This window comes from Nothobranchius furzeri, chromosome 12 (genome assembly GCF_043380555.1).
Source record: "Nothobranchius furzeri strain GRZ-AD chromosome 12, NfurGRZ-RIMD1, whole genome shotgun sequence".
Lineage (NCBI taxonomy): Eukaryota > Metazoa > Chordata > Actinopteri > Cyprinodontiformes > Nothobranchiidae > Nothobranchius > Nothobranchius furzeri.
Genome location: NC_091752.1, coordinates 68,765,818 through 68,788,233, shown reverse-complemented (window position 1 = coordinate 68,788,233; position 22,416 = coordinate 68,765,818). Strand labels below are relative to the sequence as shown.

Genomic DNA, 22,416 nt, shown 5'->3' with positions numbered 1-22,416 from the left:
AATAGCAGCTGACAAGTTGAGGTCACTTGGTCTACAGTACTGGCAGGTTTTGAAAAAAGGCGGGGCTTTGGGAGCATGGCGAAATTCGCCATCACGCCATGGCAATACGTTTGCCTCTCATTTCTTCAATTATCGTGACATCGCCACAAAACGTCTGGTGAGTGATCCTAGTCTGACCCCCAATAGAACTGGGCAGCTGAGATTTGTGGGCGTGGCCTATATTCTGAAATGGCGCCCCCTAGGACCATTAAAACTGTCAGCCCCAAGACAAGGTTTGACTGAGGATTACGAAAATTGGTACACTCATGTAGGGTCTGTGGACCTACAAAAAAGTCTCTTGGAGCCAAGCGCAATTTCGCACAGGAGGTCGGCCATTTTGGTCCAAGTACTCGATTTAGTGGTTTTCGCACACGTTGTTTGGACATTGATGGCCCGTCACCCTTTACACCGATCACCTTCAAACTTATGCTATGTACTTTTAAGTCAAAGGGGAAAAAATTCAACCGTCGGATTTTAAAAAAGTATAAAGGTGTGGGCGTGGCTAAGCCTCAAACTTTGACCTTTCGCCATGACATTACTTGACTTAATAACTCCCATGTGCATGATCAGATCTAATTCAAACTTTGTCTGTGTGATCACAGATCCACATCTCAAGACAACGACAATGTGGACAGCTTACATCACCTAAGCCCCGCCCCCTGACAACAGGAAGTCTATTGTTTTATGGTGAAATGCCCATATTTGTCCCCTCTAATTTAGTGAAAATGACACTCAGGTCATACAGTGTCTTCATGATTTTTTAATGACCATTCAGATCTGATAGCTTTCCAGAAAGGGGGGGGGGGGGGGGCTTTGATGCCATGGTGAATGCTGGCGTGACGCCATGACCTTACATTTGACTGTAACTTCCACAAACGGCCTCCGATTTGCCCGAAACTGAATATGGCAATGAACAATCATGCCCTTTAGCCAATGAGGCACAAACGGTTGGTGAATGTTATATAATGTCACCCGAGCTGACCTCAATGGGACTTTTCTGTAGTTGGTCACAGAGCCACCTAGATAACGTTATCCTTCGATAACTTTAAAAAAACATGGTCAGAATAGCATTAAAGTTGGTCACTGTCATCACACCACCAGTGTGGTAAAGATAGAGGATTCCCTAGTGGTGAGACATAAAATATAATGGTGGGCTCAAAGGGGATGCTGAGTCAGGGTGAGGTGCGGAAAAGGTGGCCGTTAGCAGTTTCTGGTGTTGGGGTGGTCAACGTTTGTGTTCTGCAGACGTGCCCTGGTGCCCCGGGCTGCCGGCCAGGCCGGAGCGGCGCGGAGCTGCGAGGGCCGAACGACGCTGCTTGCAGCTTTAATTAGGCCCGAGCAGTGAAGCTGCGAAGGCCTATTGTATCTGCTCCGTTTATTATTTTTTTTCTTTTTTTTTTTTCTTTCTTTTTTTTTTCTTCCGCGTCTTTGGATGGCCTTTAGGGGGTCTTAGCATATCCAAAAACTCACCAAATTCTGGCCCAATATAGAAAGTGCGTGAAATTTACGTATTTCACTGGCAACGTGAAAGTTGGTAAAAAATTGTTTCAACAGCGCCCCCTGGAAAATTAAAAATACCCCTCCGCTTTGACCTTTTTTCATAGTAGAGTGATGAAATTTGGTACACTTGTAGAACTCAACAATACGCACAGAAAAGCCTCTTGCACCCATGGTCAATATCAAACAGGAAGTCGGCCATTTTGGACTAAAGTGGCCATTTTGACCCCATTTTGGCCATTTCTAGGGTCTATATTTGGTTGAACAGTTTGGTCATTTTTCGCACGATCGTCTCAAAAATAGTGTGCGATCGAACAGAAGCGATGGACGATTAAAATGAGACAATAAAATTGACTTTTCGTAAATACTGAAGGGGCGGGACCAGGCCTCAAAGTTCGAGCACTCGCCAAAAAAATTCAAATTGCTATAGATTCATAAATGAAAGAATTACAGTTAAAGAAATGTTCTATGGACAATTGTCGTCGCCCTCCGAAGACAAATGAATGGTCGATTGATGATGTCACATAAGCCCCGCCCCCTCAGGACTTAAAAGGTCAAGTTTTACCTGGAAATTTCCCAAAATTCGCCCTTTCAAATAATCACCCCAAATTTGTAGCAGGTCACTGAAGACAAGTTGGGGTTGCTTGCCGTCACTTTATGGGAGTTTTCTGCAGAAGGCGGGGCTGTGGCGGCGCGGCGAAGTCAGGCGTACCGACGTGGCCTTACGTTTGCCTCCCATTTCGTCATTTCTAGAGATATCGCCACGAAACGTCTTGGGAGTGATCCTAGTCCGGCCCCCCCAAAAATGTATGTGAACATCCGGTGGGCGTGGCCTATTTTCTGAAATAGCGCCCTCTAGGACCATTAAAACTGCCAGCCCCAAGCCATGCTTTGACTGACGAGTACAAAATTTGGTACACTAATGTGGTGTCTCAGGACCTACAAAAAAGTCTCTTGGAGCCAAGTGCAATGTCGCACAGGAAGTCGGCCATTTTGGTCCAAGTGCGCGATTTAGTGGTTTTCGCACACGTTGTTTGGAGAGTGATGCTCCGTCGCCCTTTTCACCAATTGCCTTCACACTTCTGCTATATACTCTTAAGACATAGATGAAAAAATTCAGCCGTCGGATTTTAAATAAGTATAAAGGTGTGGGCGTGGCTAAGCCTCAAACTTTGACCTGTCGCCACGCCACTCTATTTTTCACAGCTCCCTATTGGACTACTTTTAACCAATCACCACCAAACAGTGGCAAATAGCAGCAGACAAGTTGAGGTCACTTAGTCTATAGTACTGGCAGGTTTCGAATAAAGGCGGGGCTTTGAGAGCATGGCAAAATTCGCCATCACGCCATGGAAATACGTTTGTCTCTCATTTCTTCAATCATTGTGACATCGCCACACAAGTTCTGATGAGTGATCCTACTCTGACCCCTAATAGAACTGGGCAGCAGAAATTTGTGGGCGTGGCCTATTTTCTGAAATAGCGCCCCCTAGGTCCATTAAAACTGTCAGCCCCAAGCCTTGCTTTGACTGAGGAGTACGAAATTTGGTACACTAATGTGGTGTCTCAGGACCTACAAAAAAGTCTCTTGGAGTCAAGTGCGAAGTCGCACAGGAAGTCGGCCATTTTGGTCCAAGTACTGGATTTAGTGGTTTTCGCACACGTTGTTTGGAGAAGGATGCTCCATCACCCTTTTCACCAATCACTTTCAAACATCTGTTATCCACTCTTAAGACATAGATGAAAAAATTCAACCGTCGGATTTTAAATAAGTATAAAGCTGTGGGCGTGGCTAAGCCTCAAACTTTGACCTGTCGCCACACCACTCTTTTTTTCACAGCTCCCTATTGGGCTCCTTTTAACCAATCACCAGCAATCACTGGCTAATAGCAGCAGACAAGTTGAGGTCACTTGTTCTATAGTACTGGCAGGTTTCGAGTAAAGGCGGGGCTTTGGGAGCATGGCGAATTTCGCCATCACGCCATGGATATATGTTTGTCTCTCATTTCTTCAATTATTGTCACATCGCCACAGAACTTCTGATGAGTGATCCTACTCTGACCCCCAATAGAAATGGACAGCTGAAGTTTGTGGGCGTGGCCTATTTTCTGAAATAGCGCCCCCTAGGACCATTAAAACTGTCAGCCCCAAGCCATGCTTTGACTGAGGATCACGAAATTTGGCACACTAATGTAGTGTCTCAGGACCTACAAAAAAGTCTCTTGGAGCCAAGCGCAATGTCGCACAGGAGGTCGGCCATTTTGGTCCAAGTACGCGATTTAGTGGTTTTCGCACACGTTATTAGGAGAATGATATCTCGTCGCACTTTCCACCGATCACCTTCAAACTCCTGCTATATACTCTTAAGACATAAAGGAAAAAATTCAACCGTCGGATTTTAAATAAGTATAAAGGTGTGGGCGTGGCTAAGCCTCAAACTTTGACCAGTCGCCATTACGTTACTTGACTTAATAACTCCCATGTGCATGATCAGATCAATTTCAAACTTTGTCTGTGTGATCACTGACCACATCTCAAGACAGTGACAATGTGGACAGCTGGCATCACCTAAGCCCTGCCCCCTGACTACAGGAAGTCTACTGTTTTATGGTGAAATGCCCATATTTGTCCCCTCTAATTTAGTCAACATGACACTAAGGTCATGCACTGTCTTCATGATGTTGTAATGACCATTCAGATCTGATAGCTTTTCAGAAAGGGAGGGGCTTTGATGCCATGGCGAATTCTGGCGTGACGCTGTGACCTTACGTTTGACTGTAACTTCCACTAACAGCCTCCGATCTGCCCGAGACTGAACATCACATCACCAGTGTGGTAAAGATAGAGTATCTCCTAGTGGTGAGACGTGTAATGGTGGGCTCAGAGGGGATGCTGAGTCAGGGTGAGGTGTGGACGAGGAGGCCGTTCACGGTTTCTGGTGTCGGGGTGGTTGACTTTCTGTTCCGCCAGACGTGCCCTGGTGCCCCCGGCTGCCGGCCAGGACGGAGAAACGCAGAGCTGGGTTTGGAGAGCATCTGGGATGGAGCGGAGGGGGCGCGGACGGAGGACGAGCAGCTTCGCTGCGAGGGCCGAACGACGCTGCTTGCAGCTTTAATTAGGCCCGAGCAGCGAAAGCGCTGCGAAGGCCTCTTGTTTTTGCTCTGTTTATTATTTTTCTTTATTATTATTTTTTGTTATTCTCGTGCCCCTTTGAACGGCTTTTTGGGGACCTTAGCATACCCCAAAACTCACAATATTTTGCAAACTTGTCAGGCCTGGTGAAAAATTTGATATTTTAAAGGTCCCAAAAAAATCTCACAGAAAATGACTGAACAGCGCCCCCTAGAAAGTGAAAAAAAACCCTCTCCATAAAGCTTAGTTTATCGTACAGTTATGAAATTTGGTACACTTGTAGTACTCAATAGTCCGCACAGAAAAGTCTCTTGCAAGCATGGTCAATATCAAACAGGAAGTCGGCCATTTTGGGTTGAAATGGCGATTTTTTGCCGTTTTTGCCGTTTTTAGGGTCCGTTTCTGATTGGATTGCTCGATCATTTTTCGCACGATCGTCTCAAAAATTGTGTAAAATTGCTAAGAAGGGATGGGCGAACAAAATGAGATGAGAATTCTGAGTTTTCGTATATGTTGAAGGGGCGGGGCCAGGCCTCGAAGTTTGACTACTCGCCAAAAATATTTAAATTGCTATAACTTCATAACTGAATGGAATAGAGTTACCAAACTTTCTGTGGTCATTCGTCATCCACCCACAAAGTTAATTGAATGGTCGGATGATGACATCACACAAGCCCCGCCCCCTCAGGACCAAAAAGATCAAGTTTTACTGTGAAAGGTCCCAAATTGCCCCATTTCACTTAATCACCACAAATTTGTAGCTGGTAACTCAAGACAAGTGGGGGTTTCTTGGCGTCACTTTATGGGTGTTTTCGGCAGAGGGCGGGGCTGTGGCGGCGCGGCGAATTCAGGCGTACCGCCGTGGCCTTACGTTTGCCTCCCATTTCGTCATTTCCAAAGATATCGTCACGAAACTTCTTGTGAGTGATCCTAGTCCGGCCCCCCAAAAGATCTGATGTGAACATCTGGTGGGCGTGGCCTATTTTCTGAAATAGCGCCCCCTAGGACCATTAAAACTGTCAGCCCCAAGCCATGCTTTGACTGAGGATTACGAAATTTGGTACACTAATGTGGTGTCTCAGGACCTACAAAAAAGTCTCTTGGAGCCAAGTGCAAAGTCGCACAGGAAGTCGGCCATTTTGGTCCAAGTGCGCGATTTAGTGGTTTTCACACACGTTGTTTGTAGAGTGATACTCCGTCGCCCTTTTCACCAATCACTTTCAAACTTCTGCTATATAGTCTTAAGACATAGAGGAAAAAATTCAACCGTCGGATTTTAAATAAGTATAAAGGTGTGGGCGTGGCTAAGCCTCAAACTTTGACCTTTCGCCACGCCACTCTTTTTTTCACAGCTCCTTATTGGACTCCTTTTACCCAATCACCAGGAATCTCTGGTAAATAGCAGCAGGCAAGTTGAGGTCACTTGGTCTCCAGTACTGGAAGGTTTTGAAAAAAGGCGGGGCTTTGGGAGCATGGCGAAATTCGCCATCACGCCATGGAAATACGTTTGCCTCTCATTTCTTCATTTATCGTGATATCACCTCGACCATTGTTGTGAGTGATCCTAGTCTGACCCCCAATAGAAAAGGTCAGCTTAAGTTTGTGGGCGTGGCCTATTTTCTGTATTAGCGCCCCCTAGGACCATTAAAACTGTCAGCCCCAAGCCATGCTTTGACTGAGGATTACGAAATTTGGTACACTAATGTGGTGTCTCAGGACCTACAAAAAAGTCTCTTGGAGCCAAGTGCAAAGTCGCACAGGAAGTCGGCCATTTTGGTCCAAGTGCGCGATTTAGTGGTTTTCACACACGTTGTTTGGAGAGTGATGCTCCGTCGCCCTTTTCACCAATCGCCTTCGAGCTTCTGCTATATACTCTTAAGACATAGAGGAAAAAATTCAACCGTCGGATTTTAAATAAGTATAAAGGTGTGGGCGTGGCTAAGCCTCAAACTTTGACCTTTCGCCACGCCACTCTTTTTTTCACAGCTCCCTATTGGACTCCTTTTACCCAATCACCTGGAATCTCTGGTAAATAGCAGCTGACAAGTTGAGGTCACTTGGTCTACAGTACTGGCAGGTTTTGAAAAAAGGCGGGGCTTTGGGAGCATGGCGAAATTCGCCATCACGCCATGGCAATACGTTTGCCTCTCATTTCTTCAATTATCGTGACATCGCCACAAAATGTCTGGTGAGTGATCCTAGTCTGACCCCCAATAGAAATGGGCATCTGAGATTTGTGGGCGTGGCCTATATTCTGAAATAGCGCCCCCTAGGACCATTAAAACTGTCAGCCCCAAGACAAGGTTTGACTGAGGATTACGAAAATTGGTACACTCATGTAGGGTCTCTGGCCCTACAAAAAAGTCTCTTGGAGCCAAGCGCAATTTCGCACAGGAGGTCGGCCATTTTGGTCCAAGTACTCGATTTAGTGGTTTTCGCACACGTTGTTTGGACATTGATGGGCTGTTGCCCCTTACACCGATCACCTTCAAACTTATGCTATGTACTTTTAAGTCAAAGGGGAAAAAATTCAACCGTCGGATTTTAAATAAGTATAAAGGTGTGGGCGTGGCTAAGCCTCAAACTTTGACCTTTCGCCATGACATTACTTGACTTAATAACTCCCATGTGCATGATCAGATCTAATTAGGCCCGAGCAGTGAAGCTGCGAAGGCCTATTGTATCTGCTCCGTTTATTATTAGGCCCGAGCAGCGAAAGCGCTGCGAAGGCCTCTTGTTTTTGCTCCGATTATTATTCTTTCTTTTTTTGTTATTCCGTGCCCCCTTTGAATGGCTTTTTGGGGACCTTAACATACCCCAAAACTCACAATATTTTGCAAACTTGTCAGGCCTGGTGAAAAATTTGATATTTTAAAGGTCCCAAAAAAATCGCAAAGAAAATGGCTGAACAGCGCCCCCTACAATGTGAAAAAAAACCCTCTCCATAAAGCTTAGTTTATCGTACAGTTATGAAATTTGGTACACTTGTAGTACTCAACAGTCCGCACAGAAAAGTCTCTTGCAAGCATGGTCAATATCAAACAGGAAGTCGGCCATTTTGGGTTGAAATGGCGATTTTTAGCCGTTTTTGCAGTTTTTAGGGTCCGTTTCTGATTGGATTGCTCGATCATTTTTCGCACGATCGTCTCAAAAATTGTGTAAAAATGCTCAGAAGGGATGGGCAAACAAAATGAGATGAGGATTCTGAGTTTTCGTATATGTTGAAGGGGCGGGGCCAGGCCTTGAAGTTTGACTACTCGCCAATTTTTTTTTAATTGCTATAACTTCATAACTGAATAGAATAGAGTTACCAAACTTTCTGTGGTCATTCATCATCCACCCACAAAGTAATATGAATGGTTGGATGATGACATCACACAAGCTCCGCCCGCTCAGGACCAAAAAGGTCAAGTTTTACTGTGAAAGGTCCCAAATTGCCCCATTTCACTTAATCACCACAAATTTGTAGCTGGTAACTCAAGACAAGTGGGGGTTGCTTGGCGTCACTTTATGGGAGTTTTCGGCAGAGGGCGGGGCTGTGGCGGCGCGGCGAAGTCAGACGTACCGCCGTGGCCTTACGTTTGCCTCCCATTTCGTCATTTCTAAAGATATCGTCACGAAACTTTTTGTGAGTAATCCTAGTCTGGCCCCTCAAACAATCTGATGTCAACATCCGGTGGGCGTGGCCTATTTTCTGAAATAGCGCCCCCTAGGACCATTAAAACTGTCAGCCCCAAGCCATGCTTTGACTGAGGATTACGCAATTTGGTACACTAATGTGGTGTCTCAGGACCTACAAAAAAGTCTCTTGGAGCCTAGTGCAAAGTCGCACAGGAAGTCGGCCATTTTGGTCCAAGTACGCGATTTAGTGGTTTTCGCACACGTTGTTTGGAGAGTGATGCTCCGTCGCCCTTTTCACCATTCTCCTTCAAACTTCTGCTATGTACTCGTAAGACATAGGGAAAAAAATTCAACCGTCGGATTTTTCAAAAGTTGAAAGGTGTGGGCGTGGCTAAGCCTCAAACTTTGACCTGCCGCCACGCCACTCTTTTTTTCACAGCTCCCTACTGGACTCCTTTTACCCAATCACCAGGATTCTGTGGGAAACAGCAGTAGACAACTTGAGGTTACTTGGTCTCCAGTACTGGCAGGTTTTGAAAAAAGGCGGGGCTTTGGGAGCATGGCGAAAATCGCCATCACGCCATGGAAATACGTTTGCCTCTCATTTCTTCAGTTATCGTGATATCGCTCCGACACTTCTGGTGAGTGATCCTAGTCTGACCCCCAAGACAAATAGACAGCTGAAGTTTGTGGGCGTGGCCTATTCTCTTAAATAGCGCCCCCTAGGACCATTTAAACTAATAGCCCCAAGCCATGCTTTGACTGAGGATTACGAAATTTGGTACACTAATGTGGTGTCTCAGGACCTACAAAAAAGTCTCTTGGAGCCAAGGACAAAGTCGCACAGGAAGTCGGCCATTTTGGTCCAAGTACGCGATTTAGTGGTTTTCGCACACGTTGTTTGGAGAGTGATGCTCCGTCGCCCTTTTCACCAATTACTTTCAAACTTCTGCTGTATACTCTTATGACGTAGGGGAAAAAATTCAACCGTCGGATTTTTCAAAAGTTGAAAGGTGTGGGCGTGGCTAAGCCTCAAACTTTGACCTTTCGCCATTACTTTACTTGACTTAATAACTCCCATGTGCATGATCAGATCTTTTTCAAACTTTGTCTGTGTGATCATTGACCATATCTGTAAAAAATGACAATGTGGACAGCTGACATCACCTAAGCCCCGCCCCCTGACTACAGGAAGTCTATTTTTTATGCTGAAATACCCATATTTGTCCCCTCTAATTTAGTGAACATGACACTAAGGTCATACACTGTCTTCATGATGTTGTAATGACCATTCAGATCTGATAGCTTTCCAGAAAGGGAGGGGCTTTTATGCCATGGCGAATTCTGGCGTAACGCCGTAACCTTACAATTCAATTTAATGGTGAGCTCAGAGGGGATGCTGAGTCAGGGTGAGGTGCGGACTAGGAGGCCATTTGCGGATTCTGGCGTCGGGGTGGTTGACGATTCTGTTCTGCCAGACGTGCCCTGGTGCCCCGGGCTGCTGGCCAGGCCGGAGCGGCGCAGAGCTGCGAGGGCCGAACGACGCTGCTTGCAGCTTTAATTATTATTATTTTTCTTCCGCGTCTTTGGGTGGCCTTTAGGGGGTCTTAGCATATCCAAAAAGTCACCAAATTCTGGCCCAATATAGAAAGTGCGTGAAATTTACGTATTTCACTGGCGATAAGAAAGTTCATAAAAAAGTGGCTGAACAGCGCCCCCTAGAAAGTGAAAAATACCCCTCTCCATAAAGCTTAGTTTATCGTACAGTTATGAAATTTGGTTTACTTGTAGTACTCAACAGTCCGCACAGAAAAGTCTCTTGCAACTATGGTCAATATCAAACAGGAAGTCGGCCATTTTGGGTTGAAATGGCGATTTTTAGCCGTTTTGGCCATTTCTAGGGTCTATATTTGGTTGAACAGTTTGGTCATTTTTCGCACGATCGTCTCAAAAATAGTGTGCTATCGAACAGAAGCAATGGACGATTCAAATGAGAAAATAAAATAGACTTTTCGTAAATACTGAAGGGGCGGGGCCAGGCCTCAAAGTTCGAGCACTCGCCAAAAAAATTCAAATTGCTATAATTTCATAAATGAAAGAATTAGAGTTAAAGTAACTTTCTATGGATAATCGTCATCGCACCCCGAAGACAAATGAATGGTCGATTGATGATGTCACACAAGCCCCGCCCCCTCAGGACTTAAAAGGTCAAGTTTTAATGGGAAATTTTCCAAAATTCGCCCTTTCGAATAATCAGCCCACATTTGTAGCAGTTAACTGAAGTGAAGGTGGCGTTGCTTGGCGTCACTTTATGGGTGTTTTCTGCAGAAGGCGGGGCTGTGGCGGCGCGGCGAAGTCAGGCGTATCGCCGTGGCCATACGTGTGCCTCCCATGTCGTCATTTCTAAAGATATAGTCACAAAACGTCTTGTGAGTGATCCTAGTCCGGCCCCCCAAAAGATCTCATGTTAACATCCGGTGGGCGTGGCCTATTTTCTGAAATAGCGCCCCCTAGGACCATTAAAACTGTCAGCCCCAAGCCATGCTTTGACTGAGGAGTACGAAATTTGGTACACTAATGTGGGGTCTCAGGACCTACAAAAAAGTCTCTTGGAGCCAAGTGCAAAGTCGCACAAGAAGTCTGCCATTTTGGTCCAAGTACTCGATTTAGTGGTTTTCGCACATGTTGTTTGGAGAGTGTTGCACCAGCGCCCTTTTCACCAATCGCCTTCAAACTTCTGCTATATACTCTTAAGACATAGGGGAAAAAATTCAACCATCGGATTTTAAATAAGTATAAAGGTGTGGGCGTGGCTAAGCCTCAAACTTTGACCTTTAGCCATTACATTACTTGACTTAACAACTCCCATGTGCATGATCAGATCTATATCAAACGGTGTCTGTGTGATCATTGACCACATCTCAAGACAATGACAATGTGGACAGCTGACATCAGCTAAGCCCCGCCCCCTGACTACAGGAAGTCTATTTTTTTATGGTGAAATGCCCATATTTGTCCCCTCTAATTTAGTCAACATGACACTAAGGTCATGCACTGTCCTCATGATGTTGTAAGGACCATTCAGATCTGATAGCTTTTCAGAAAGGGAGGGGCTTTGATGCTATGGCGAATTCTGGCGTGACGCTGTGACCTTACGTTTTACTGTAACTTCCACAAACAGCCTCCGATTTGCCCGAGACTGAACATCACATCACCAGTGTGGTAAAGATAGAGTATTTCATAGTGGTGAGACGTGTAATGCTGGGCTCAGAGGGGATGCTGAGTCAGGGTGAGGTGTGGACGAGGAGGCCGTTCACGGTTTCTGGTGTCGGGGTGGTTGACGTTTCTGTTCTGCCAGACGTGCCCTGATGCCCCCGGCTGCCGGCCAGGACGGAGCGGCGGGGAGCTAGGTTTGGAGAGCGTCGGGGATGGAGCGGAGGGGGTGCGGACGGAGGGCGAGCAGCTTCGCTGCGAGGGCCGAACGACGCTGCTTGCAGCTTTAATTCCATGCTGTCGTTCTTTTTAAAACACAGAAACGGTTTCGTTACCTGTTTTTTTTTTTTAGAAAATAACTCTGTGCTGTTTTTCTCTTTTTTTTTCTTCATAAATTACATCAATGACTTTTGAGTATTCAAACTGGCATTTCAGGGGTTAAAAGTCTCAAAATGATTGAATTTTTTTATGTTTGAGCAGGGCTGAAGTTGTTCAACAGATATATGAAAAAAAAGTTTAAAAAAAACATGAATGTATAATTTTTTATAGCCACTTTTACAAGCGGACGTTTTTGTCCTCTAATGACTCTTTTGTATGAAAATTCAAGTGAAGCCTGAGGGTTAAGGCTCATATGATTTATAGAGGCTCAAAGTTCAGTTTCCAGTTGTAAATACGTTTCATTCTACTGTCAGTTTAAAGAAATAATACAACTGTTATATCTGTGAAAACACAGTTACAGCTGTCTGTAATTCACATAATATGTTTCTGTGTTTCCTACAGATTTTCAACAGGTGGTTCTGGTTAAAGAAGAAGCTTCAGAAGAACAGAGATCTTGTGTCAACCACCAGCACCTAGATTTTCTCCACATAAAGGAGGAACAGGAGAAACTCTGGTCTAGTATGGAGGGAGAGCATCTCCATTTGAATAAGGAGACTGATGCTGCCAGGTTTCAATCCTTTAGCCAAAAAACACATTTAAACAAACACTTCAGAGTCCAGACAAAGCAGAAACATTTTGCCTGTGAGCACTGTGGACAAAGGTTTCACCAAAAGACTAATTTAACCACACACATGAGCGTCCACATAGGAGAGAAGCCTTTTGTCTGTGAGCTCTGTGGAACGAGATTTAGCCGAAAGACACATTTAAACACACACATGAGAGTCCACACAGGAGAGAAGCCTTTCACCTGTCAGCTCTGTGGGAAAAGATTTAGTGAAAAGGGAAGTTTAAACACACACATGAGAGTCCACACTGGACAGAAGCCTTTTGCTTGTGAGCTCTGTGGAACGAAATTTAGCCAAAAGAAAACTTTAAACCGACACATGAGCGTCCACACTGGAGAGAAGTCTTTCGCCTGTGAGCTCTGTGGTAATAGATTTAGTGAAAAGGGAAGTTTAAACACACACATGAGAGTCCACACTGGAGAGAAGCCTTTCGCCTGTGAGCTCTGTGGTAATAGATTTAGTGAAAAGGGAAATTTAAACACACACATGAGAGTCCACACCGGAGAGAAGCCTTTCGCCTGTGAGCTCTGTGGTAATAGATTTAGTGAAAAGGGAAGTTTAAACACACACATGAGAGTCCACACTGGAGAGAAGCCCTTTCCTTGTGAGCTTTGTGGAACGAGATTTAGCCGTCAGACACATTTAAACAGTCACATGAGAGTCCACACTGGACAGAAATCTTTTGTCTGTGAGCTCTGTGGAACGAGATTTAGCCAAAAGACAAACTTAACCAGACACATGAAAGTCCACACAGGAGATAAGCCCTTTCCTTGTGAGCTCTGTGGAACGAGATTTAGCCAAAAGACAAATTTAAACAGTCACATGAGAGTCCACACAGGAGAGAAGTCTTTCGCCTGTGAGCTCTGTGGTAATAGATTTAGTGAAAAGTCAGCTTTAAACATACACATGAGAGTCCACACAGGAGAGAAGCCTTTCGCCTGTGAGCTCTGTGGTAATAGATTTAGTGAAAAGGGAAGTTTAAACACACACATGAGAGTCCACACTGGACAGAAGCCTTTTGCTTGTGAGCTCTGTGGAACGAAATTTAGCCAAAAGAAAACTTTAAACCGACACATGAGCGTCCACACTGGAGAGAAGCCTTTCGCCTGTGAGCTCTGTGGTAATAGATTTAGTGAAAAGGGAAGTTTAAACACACACATGAGAGTCCACACTGGAGAGAAGCCTTTCGCCTGTGAGCTCTGTAGTAATAGATTTAGTGAAAAGGGAAGTTTAAACACACACATGAGAGTCCACACTGGAGAGAAGCCTTTCGCCTGTGAGCTCTGTGGTAATAGATTTAGTGAAAAGGGAAATTTAAACACACACATGAGAGTCCACACCGGAGAGAAGCCTTTCGCCTGTGAGCTCTGTGGTATTAGATTTAGTGAAAAGGGAAGTTTAAATAAACACATGAGAGTCCACACTGGAGAGAAGCCCTTTCTTTGTGAGCTTTGTGGAACGAGATTTATCCGTCAGACACATTTAAACAGTCACATGAGAGTCCACACTGGACAGAAATCTTTTGTCTGTGAGCTCTGTGGAATGAGATTTAGCCAAAAGACAAACTTAACCAGACACATGAAAGTCCACACAGGAGATAAGCCCTTTCCTTGTGAGCTCTGTGGAACGAGATTTAGCCAAAAGACAAATTTAAAGAGTCACATGAGAGTCCACACAGGAGAAAAGCCTTTCGCCTGTGAGCTCTGTGGTAATAGATTTAGTGAAAAGGATAGTTTAAACACACACATGCGAGTCCACACTGGAGAGAAGCCTTTCGCCTGTGAGCTCTGTGGTAATAGATTTAGTGAAAAGGGAAGTTTAAACAGACACATGAGAGTCCACACTGGAGAGAAGCCTTTCGCCTGTGAGCTCTGTGGTAATAGATTTAGTGAAAAGGGAAGTTTAAACAAACACATTAAAGTCCACACAGGAGAGAAGCCCTTTCCTTATGAGCTTTGTGGAAAGAAATTTAGCCAAAAGACAACTTTAAACAGTCACATGAGAGTCCACACTGGGGTTTCGCCTGTGAGTTCGGTAGAAAAGTTTTACCCAAAAGATCAGTTTAAACGGTCACAGAAGAGTCAATAAAGGACAGAAGCCTTTTGCTTGTGAGCTCTGTGGATGAAGATTTAGCTGAAAGAAAACTTTAAACAATCATCTAAGCATCTACTAGGGCTGAACGATCTATTGCAGGGGTCTCCAACATTTTTTGGCCCGTGAGCTACTTTTACACAATGAAGTACAGCAGAGTTACTGCCATATGATTTATTTACATTGATACTTTCCATGTGTGAATGTGCTTACATGCAATACTTACTATATTAACATGCACTGTACTCACAAGTTGATTTCTCTGTATTTCAGTACATCAGTATATATATTTTAAAAGTATAAGTAAACTAGTGACATTCTGAAAACCAAATTAAACAAAACATATTTAGTTTTTTAAACTAATCAGATACTTTCAGATAATGAATAACAAATCTACTTCATGTGAATGATTTGGTATTTTTTTAGAAGGTTAGTAACATAACTTTTTAAGCGCACAGGAACAGCTAACCTGTAAAGCTGATGATATTTTATATAAAATACAAGCTAAATGTGATAAAAACACAAAAGTCTAAATAGTTTGAATTGAAGTAAAAAATGTAAAATCAGAAATGAGACTTGTTCCTGCTCTCCTGATGTACTGAATAATTTTTATGGGGTTTTTTTTTTTTGTCATGAAAGTTAAGTTTTGCTGCATTTATTGCTGACAATATGAAGGTTGGGGGTTTATCCTTTTTTCTGCATCTTGTAGGTTTTTTTTCTCCACGCGTCTCTAAATAAAGTAAAATTTTCTAGTGCAGAGTGGAGACAACCCATAGAAGTACTGATTTGATCTCATTTCAGAGAAAAATAGAACAGGTTAGATGCACCTAATAAATAAAATTATAACAATCTCAGGAATCTGTTTCTTTGCTTCACTGTTCTGGTGCTGAGAATATCACTAATGCGGATCAAAGGAGATACACAGATGAATGCACCTCTTATTTATTATTTGGAGACTACATTTACTGCAGCTGGCAGAGGCAGAGATTTTTTCTATTGATACACGGAATTTACAGAATCATTTTAAATTTTAATAGGGGAAGACTGCAGGAGGGAGCGGTAAAATACAGGGGGTCCCCAGCAAAAACAAACTTTACGAGCCTGATGAAACCCGCTGGTTTTCCATCAGGCAGTCACGGGGCAGCTCCAACGACCCAGTGTCTGTGCTGGGTCACTGTTATCGAGCTCAGTCCGGCTCGGCCGTGAACGAGCTGAGGCGATGTCGTACTCTGCTTGAAGAGGTGTTATTTTCCCGCTTCAGAAGAAGCGTTCAACGTGTTTTTAAGCTTTCTCCGAGACATGTCACGTCGCTAAGTTGTTAGCGCCGCGCGCTAACACGTCAATAGTGCAGCGTAGCCTGCTGGAGGTTTTAAGGGTTCAGATGAAAACACCCGACCTCTCAGGCTGCTCACACATCGATCTTAAGTTGTCGCTGTTGCGCTCACATCGTAATACAGTATTAGATGCGGGTAAAGTCAGACATGAAAAAATAAAATAAATTTTACATGAATAAGTGATGCTTAGCCTGGTGGGGAGAGGAAACCCTGTCAAGATCGTCAACGCTCATTTATCTTAATGCTATTGAAACATGTAAACCAAAAAGCATTATATCCACTGCTACCTTTATGCTGTAACTTCACCCTGCCCTGCCTGCTCCTCCTTGCTGCCTGCCGGCTGTGATCACAAGCGACAACATAGTAGTTCCCGCTGCTTCCTCGGGAAACAGCTAAAAAAAAAATCCTATGTAAGGGAAACCCTGGTGTAGTTATTGTGTAAAGCAGTATATACTAGGAATGATTAATAAAAATAAAAACTAGAATTGAACCTGAGTTACATAGTAATAACAATTTAAGAACTCAGAAACAATAATACACTAACTTACTAAGTAATTACCATGTAAGTACTAAGTAATTAGAGGAGTGTAAAATAAAGCGCTACCAATAATTGTACTTAATATGCATTTATTTTTGTGTGCTATGTTCTGTGTCAATATTCTTTGATTTTATTTTACACAACATGATGTGACATTTTAACTATTTCATTTCACTTGTGATTGTTTTAACTATGTGAAGCACATTGGGCTACCGTTTTGTGTATGAAATGGGCTATATAATAAACTTGACTTGAGAGAGAGTTCACAATCATGTTTTGTTACTAAATGAGACACTCAGCTGAAACTGGGGGAAATATATGATGAATCTAAATCACAGGAGATGTCCAGAGTTTTTAAAGCTCGTGTTCATCATGTTGTGGGGGACCACAATGAGGCTACACTCACACCCAGTTCTTGGTACCACAGACGTATATATTGACTTGGGACTGTTTGTATGTAAATATTGTTGACTGCTTGGCCGCTTGATCAGAACCAGAAACGTATGTGTAACAGACCATCTGGGTGTTCAAGGGGCCGTATGTGGAGGGCCACACAGAGGCTACGCTCACACCCAGTTCTTTGGACTGTTTGTATGCAGATGTAGCAGGACTGGTTGGTGTCTCAACCAGTTGATCGGCCAGCCTATCACACATATTAATCAAACCAGCCCACCATTAAAACATATTACAGATGATAACAACTCTACTGCTTGTACTATAAGATTAATGCACACAATTTAATTTAAGACATTTAACTGCATGTGTGCACGTGTTTGTTTGCACTGAATGTGTTTGTGCACATGGTTCACACGTGTGTAGGGTTAATCTACATACTAGAACTAACGCTGTTGCTATCAGCTTTGTTAGATTCTGAGAAAGACAAACAAGTTAACATATGAAGCTTCTATCATATATAAACATCTAGGATATTAATATAATCGATAGAATTTCATACACCAACGAGCTTGGTTTATATTTAATCTATGGATTAATATTTAATTTAAGATGTTTAAATTAATAGCAAAAGTTTATTTATTAAACAGAAGACTTAATAAGGTTCTTTGCTGATTCAATAACTGAAAATGCACACCATTCTGTGTTTCATTCAAAGAAGAGTCAGGTTTAAAAATTTAAGAATTTATTACTAACAATTTCAAATCTGACGACTTAAAATAGACAATTTATGAATAACAATTTATAAATGACAAATTTGAACAACAATTTTGATATTAAAACTTGTTATTAAAGCAACCCCTGTGTCTGGATGGAAAACTAAGTGGAATGATGAGGTTTGGATGCGTGAATGAAATCTCAGAAGCTTTCTTTCAGAGGGAGAACGCGTTCTGGGTGAAACGTTGGTTTTGCAGCTAACTGATGGTTTCTTAGAGAGAACAACATCAGACGCAATCTGTGTTCTACCTCACCGTTCAGACGACCCTCTGTGTGGATCTGGAGGTCTGGAGGATGTTGTCAGCCTCGGGGGTACTCAGGTCCGGCAGATGACCAAGGGTACCGACTTTCTCTGGTCCTAGAGTTGCCGTGAGGTGCACAGGTAGATGTGGCTTTGCATCCGGGCAGATTCTTAAGGAATCTCGTAGTGTCAGCTGGTTATAGGTGCGTTTATTCAGAACTATTCTATCTGCGTGACAGAACGCTTAGTGAGGAGTCAGGCGGCCGACCCTTCTCCTCTGGGATACTCTCGTTGCCACGAAGAAGTATCAGCTTGGTTCAAGAACTGAACTTAAGCTGTGGAGCTTTGGTTTTAACAAAACCTCAGAACACGCCCTCTCAGAGACAGGAAGCATGACTATGGAAGACATGTGAGGCAGTTACCTTGAAGTGAGTCCTGCATGAGGTGTAAACACGTGCAAAAGACCTTCTGGTTACTGAACACACATTACTGATTATCATAAATAATAATTATTAACCAAAGAATAATAAGTCATTTCATTAGTTAAAAATACATTTATAATGACCTATGATGATCATTTATGATGATTATAGTTAACCTTATAATAAAAGAGTTTATTAAATTATTTGATTAGAGTTGAAGGTCCTTCATCTCGTGATGGAACAGCAAACAGATAAACAGTCAGATTGAAGACGGTGTTATTGTAGACTATTCGGCTCCTGGTGGTTTAATCTGTGGATGGAAGTTACAGCTCAACCCAGCTGTGACCCAGCTGGAAAGAGTGAACTTTGCCCCACAAAATGAGGCCATTCATGATGCTACACGTGCGACCATCAAGAACAAAGTAGAAATTCAGCGAAAGAAAGCAAATTGACTACATATTAATTTGGTACAAGTGTGAACCTAGAGCCCCACGACTGTTATTTTAGGTACGGAGAGTGATCACGCTAGATCAAACAATGGGCTGAGACAATGTCTTCCTCCAAACTTGAGTTTATTTACACACAATGCATAAAACAAGTTATTCTGTTACAACCTCAACCAGGTCTGGGATCCTGGGAGGGCTAACACAGGTACGTGAGTGCAAAAAATAAAAATAAAATAGGGAGCAGTACACCAAATCATATTTGACAAAACAAACATTTTATCAACAAAAAGCGTCCCTCGTCATCGTCTTCCTCAGCTTATCCGGGTCCGGGTCGCGGGGGCAGCATCCCAACTAGGGAGTTCCAGACTGTCCTCTCCCCGGCCACCTCCACCAGCTCCTCCGGCAGGACCCCAAGGCATTCCCGGACCATATTGGAGATGTAACCTCTCCAACGTGTCTTGGGTCGACCCGGGGGCCTCCTGCCAGCAGGACATGCCCGAAACACCTCCCCAGGGAGGCGTCCAGGAGGCATCCTGACCAGATGCCCAAACCACCTCAACTGACTCCTTTTGAGCCGGAGGTGCAGCGGTTCTCTTCCGAGTCCCTCCCAAATGTCCGAGCTCCTCACCCTATCTCTAATGCTGAGCCCGGCCACCCTACGGAGGAAACTCATTTCGGCCGCTTGTATCCGCGATCTCGTTCTTTCGGTCATTACCCAAAGCTCATGACCATAGGTGAGGATTGGGACGTAGATTGACTGGTAAATCGAGAGTCTGGCTTTCTGGCTCAACTCCCTCTTCACCACGACAGATTTGCTCAGCGTCCGCATCACTGCAGATGCTGAACCAATCCGCCTGTCGATCTCCCGATCCCTCCTACCCTCACTCGTGAACAAGACCCTAAGATACTTAAACTCCTCCACTTGAGGTTGGACATCTCTCCCGACCCGGAGTTGGCAAGCCACCCATTTCCGGTCGCGAACCAAAAAGCGTCCCTACGGGAGATAAACGACAACACAAAATGGAAGAAGACTTGTTAAGACAAAAATGATATTCCAGAAATGTTCTGAGTAATATGGCCATTTAACACTCGGCCTTAACATTAACTTATCTGTGCGAATACTGGGGATTCACCCAGAGAATCCAAATATGAGGCCTTACCAGAAACAAAGGGGGAGCAGACTCAACCAAACAGTAACCACCCTCAACAACATAACGACAAGCGGAAGTAAGGGAAGCCGGCCCCAAAAGAACATAACGCTTTCCATAAGGTTACGTCCAAACCGTCTGGATAATACCATAGCTTTAAGAACTCCCCCGAGCCTCCAGAGTTCCAAGAGAAAAAAGAACATTGCTGGTGGGCCAGTTCTGGCTGACAGATGGGATTTGGGTGTTGGTTGTCTTATTTGTTGGGATGCACATTTTGTATCTGTGTTCTGTTTATGTGGCTTTACCTCAAAAGAACTTTGAAATCTCATCTCTACACAAATCTTATTTCACAAACCAGGAAAAAAATCTATATCTATCTATCTATCTATCTATCTATCTATCTATCTATCTATCTATCTATCTATCTATCTATCTATCTATCTATATCTATCTATCTATCTATCTATCTATCTATCTATCATCTATCTATCATCTATCTATCATCTATCTATCTATCTATCTATCTATCTATCTATCTATCTATGGTTAATCATCAGTATGCTTTGTGAAAATAAGGTTTGATCACACATGTATTTATATGCTTATAATGAATCACCTGTATGTTAATCCCCATATTAATCATTTCAATGTTCGGGTGTTACTCACGTCCCTTTGAACTGAACGATGCATATACCAAATGGATGACTCACCTGTGACTGGTACGTTCTAGCACTGAGTTAGACCTATATCTGATTTATGCAGGCTGATACTGCTAGAAGTTTCAGCTTGTGCTGAAGGAGATTCTCAACAGGCGAAGGCCAGGTGCAGACTAGACCATCTAAAAGCTGTTCAACGGGAAAAAGCCAGGGCGTAGGTCATCGCAGCCTTAGCAAAGGAAGATAGGGTAGGAAGCAGATGGGGCAATGTGTCTCCCATCTTATCTGGAGGAGGGAGTGAAAACAGAGAGGGGTGTCAGTTACCATGGCAACAGGTGATGGCCTTCAATAAAGTTAGGGAGGGGTCAACATGAAACTTTGCATCATGAGAGGAAGAATCAAAAGGTGTACATCTTGTAAAATTTTCAGATTTGTCACAGGGACTGGGGCGGCAGAATCTCTCCTAATGCATGTGGAGAATAAAGTGTGATGATTGCAACATAAGGCAACTTGTGGCTTACTTCTTGTCCCACGCCCTGGTTGTAACTGCCTTCTATAATTTTGTACACAACTGTAACAGAAATGTTGTGACTGTATCTTTTGCTGCCTCTTGGCCAGGGCTCCCTCAAAACTGAGAACTTTAATCTCAATGGAACCTTCCTGGTTAAATAAAGAATATAAAAATAAGTAAATAAAATGTATTTAGATGATGAAACGTCAAAAAGGAAAATTATTTTACTTGTTTGTCAGTGCATTTGAAGAAACAACTTAAAATGTTATTTATTTAACCAGATGAGTCGATAGAGAACTCATTCTCATTTACAACAACGATCTGGCCAAGAGGCAGCAGCAACAGACACATAATTAGCTTTACATCAAAGAAAAACAAATGAGATAAAAACAAACTAGATTGAAATAAAGTAAATTACAGAATTATTATAGCAGGTGTAAAACTAACTTGTCTTTACTTTAAGTAATTGTTTGAGGAAGATATCACATGTTATGTGTGTTTTATTAGTCCCATTCTGAACACACAGGTGTTTTATTCTGCTCCAGCAGGTGGCGCTAGTGCACCTTTACGCTGGTCACCGACCACCTGAAGAAGCAGAAACCGGAAGCTGCTAGCAGAGCTAGCTTGTTGTTCTGGTGTGTGAGGAGAACATTTGAGGCTCTGCAGTAAAAATGTCTTCACTTCAGTCTCTGGGAGAGTTGATCAGCTAAAGCAACTAACTGCTGCTGCTGCAGAAATCTTCTCACCAGGCTGTGGAAACTTTCTTCTCCTCCTCAACAACTTGGTGGAGTTCTTTCCAGAACCAGAGAAGATATTCTGCGGTCTTCGTGACAATCGGAGCTCCAGAATCAGGTTGTGGGTGAGAAAAGCTTTTCTCTAGACTTCCTGCCCTCTGGATCTGCTGCTGTTCCTTTGGCCTCTCTGAGAAACGCGCTCGTTTTGCTGCTTTCATCAGATTGAAGAGGTTCCCTCTATCAGACTCGCTCATCTGAGTTGGTCATGATGCAGGATCGCTGCTCGCTCTCTCATCCATCCTGCTCACACTCTCCGACGGAAAAGCCCCGAATCTGAATGTGACTCTGGAGGAAAAAGTGGTTAGCTCTACTCCGTGAACTCTGGTGAGCAAAGGTCCTCTTTTCCAGACTGGATCTGTCCTCAGCTGATCAGAACCAAAGCGTTGGATCTTTAATCTCCTGCGTTGTTCTTAATCAGCTCTCCTGCTTTGTTTCTATTGCAGCTGTTAGCTAAACACGGCTAAAGAAAACCTGCTACCACTTCAGGATCATCCATCAGCTGGGACTGATTCATCGTGTGTTCTTCACCACCTGGACCTGGACAGCATGGACACAGGTA

At 43.5% G+C, this 22,416-nt stretch overlaps 2 protein-coding genes across 3 annotated transcripts in view; both read left to right on the top strand.

Annotated features, from left to right (window-relative positions):
- LOC129157249 (zinc finger protein 721-like) overlaps positions 1 to 16,730 on the top strand; it is a 72,280-nt gene extending 55,550 nt beyond the window's left edge. For both annotated transcript variants that reach the window (XM_070542881.1, XM_070542882.1), the window contains one exon: positions 12,283 to 16,730. In XM_070542881.1, the coding sequence (XP_070398982.1) occupies positions 12,283 to 14,594 (2,312 nt within the window). In that variant the 3' untranslated portion in view covers positions 14,595 to 16,730. The remainder of the gene's footprint in view (positions 1 to 12,282) is intronic.
- Positions 1 to 22,416, top strand: part of LOC129157272 (zinc finger protein 665-like) — a 215,297-nt gene that overhangs the window by 115,501 nt on the left and 77,380 nt on the right. Inside the window, exons 3-5 of the mRNA XM_070542879.1 lie at positions 21,609 to 21,922; positions 22,019 to 22,181; positions 22,301 to 22,413. Coding sequence (XP_070398980.1) covers positions 22,404 to 22,413 — 10 coding nt within the window. The 5' untranslated portion in view covers positions 21,609 to 21,922; positions 22,019 to 22,181; positions 22,301 to 22,403. The remainder of the gene's footprint in view (positions 1 to 21,608; positions 21,923 to 22,018; positions 22,182 to 22,300; positions 22,414 to 22,416) is intronic.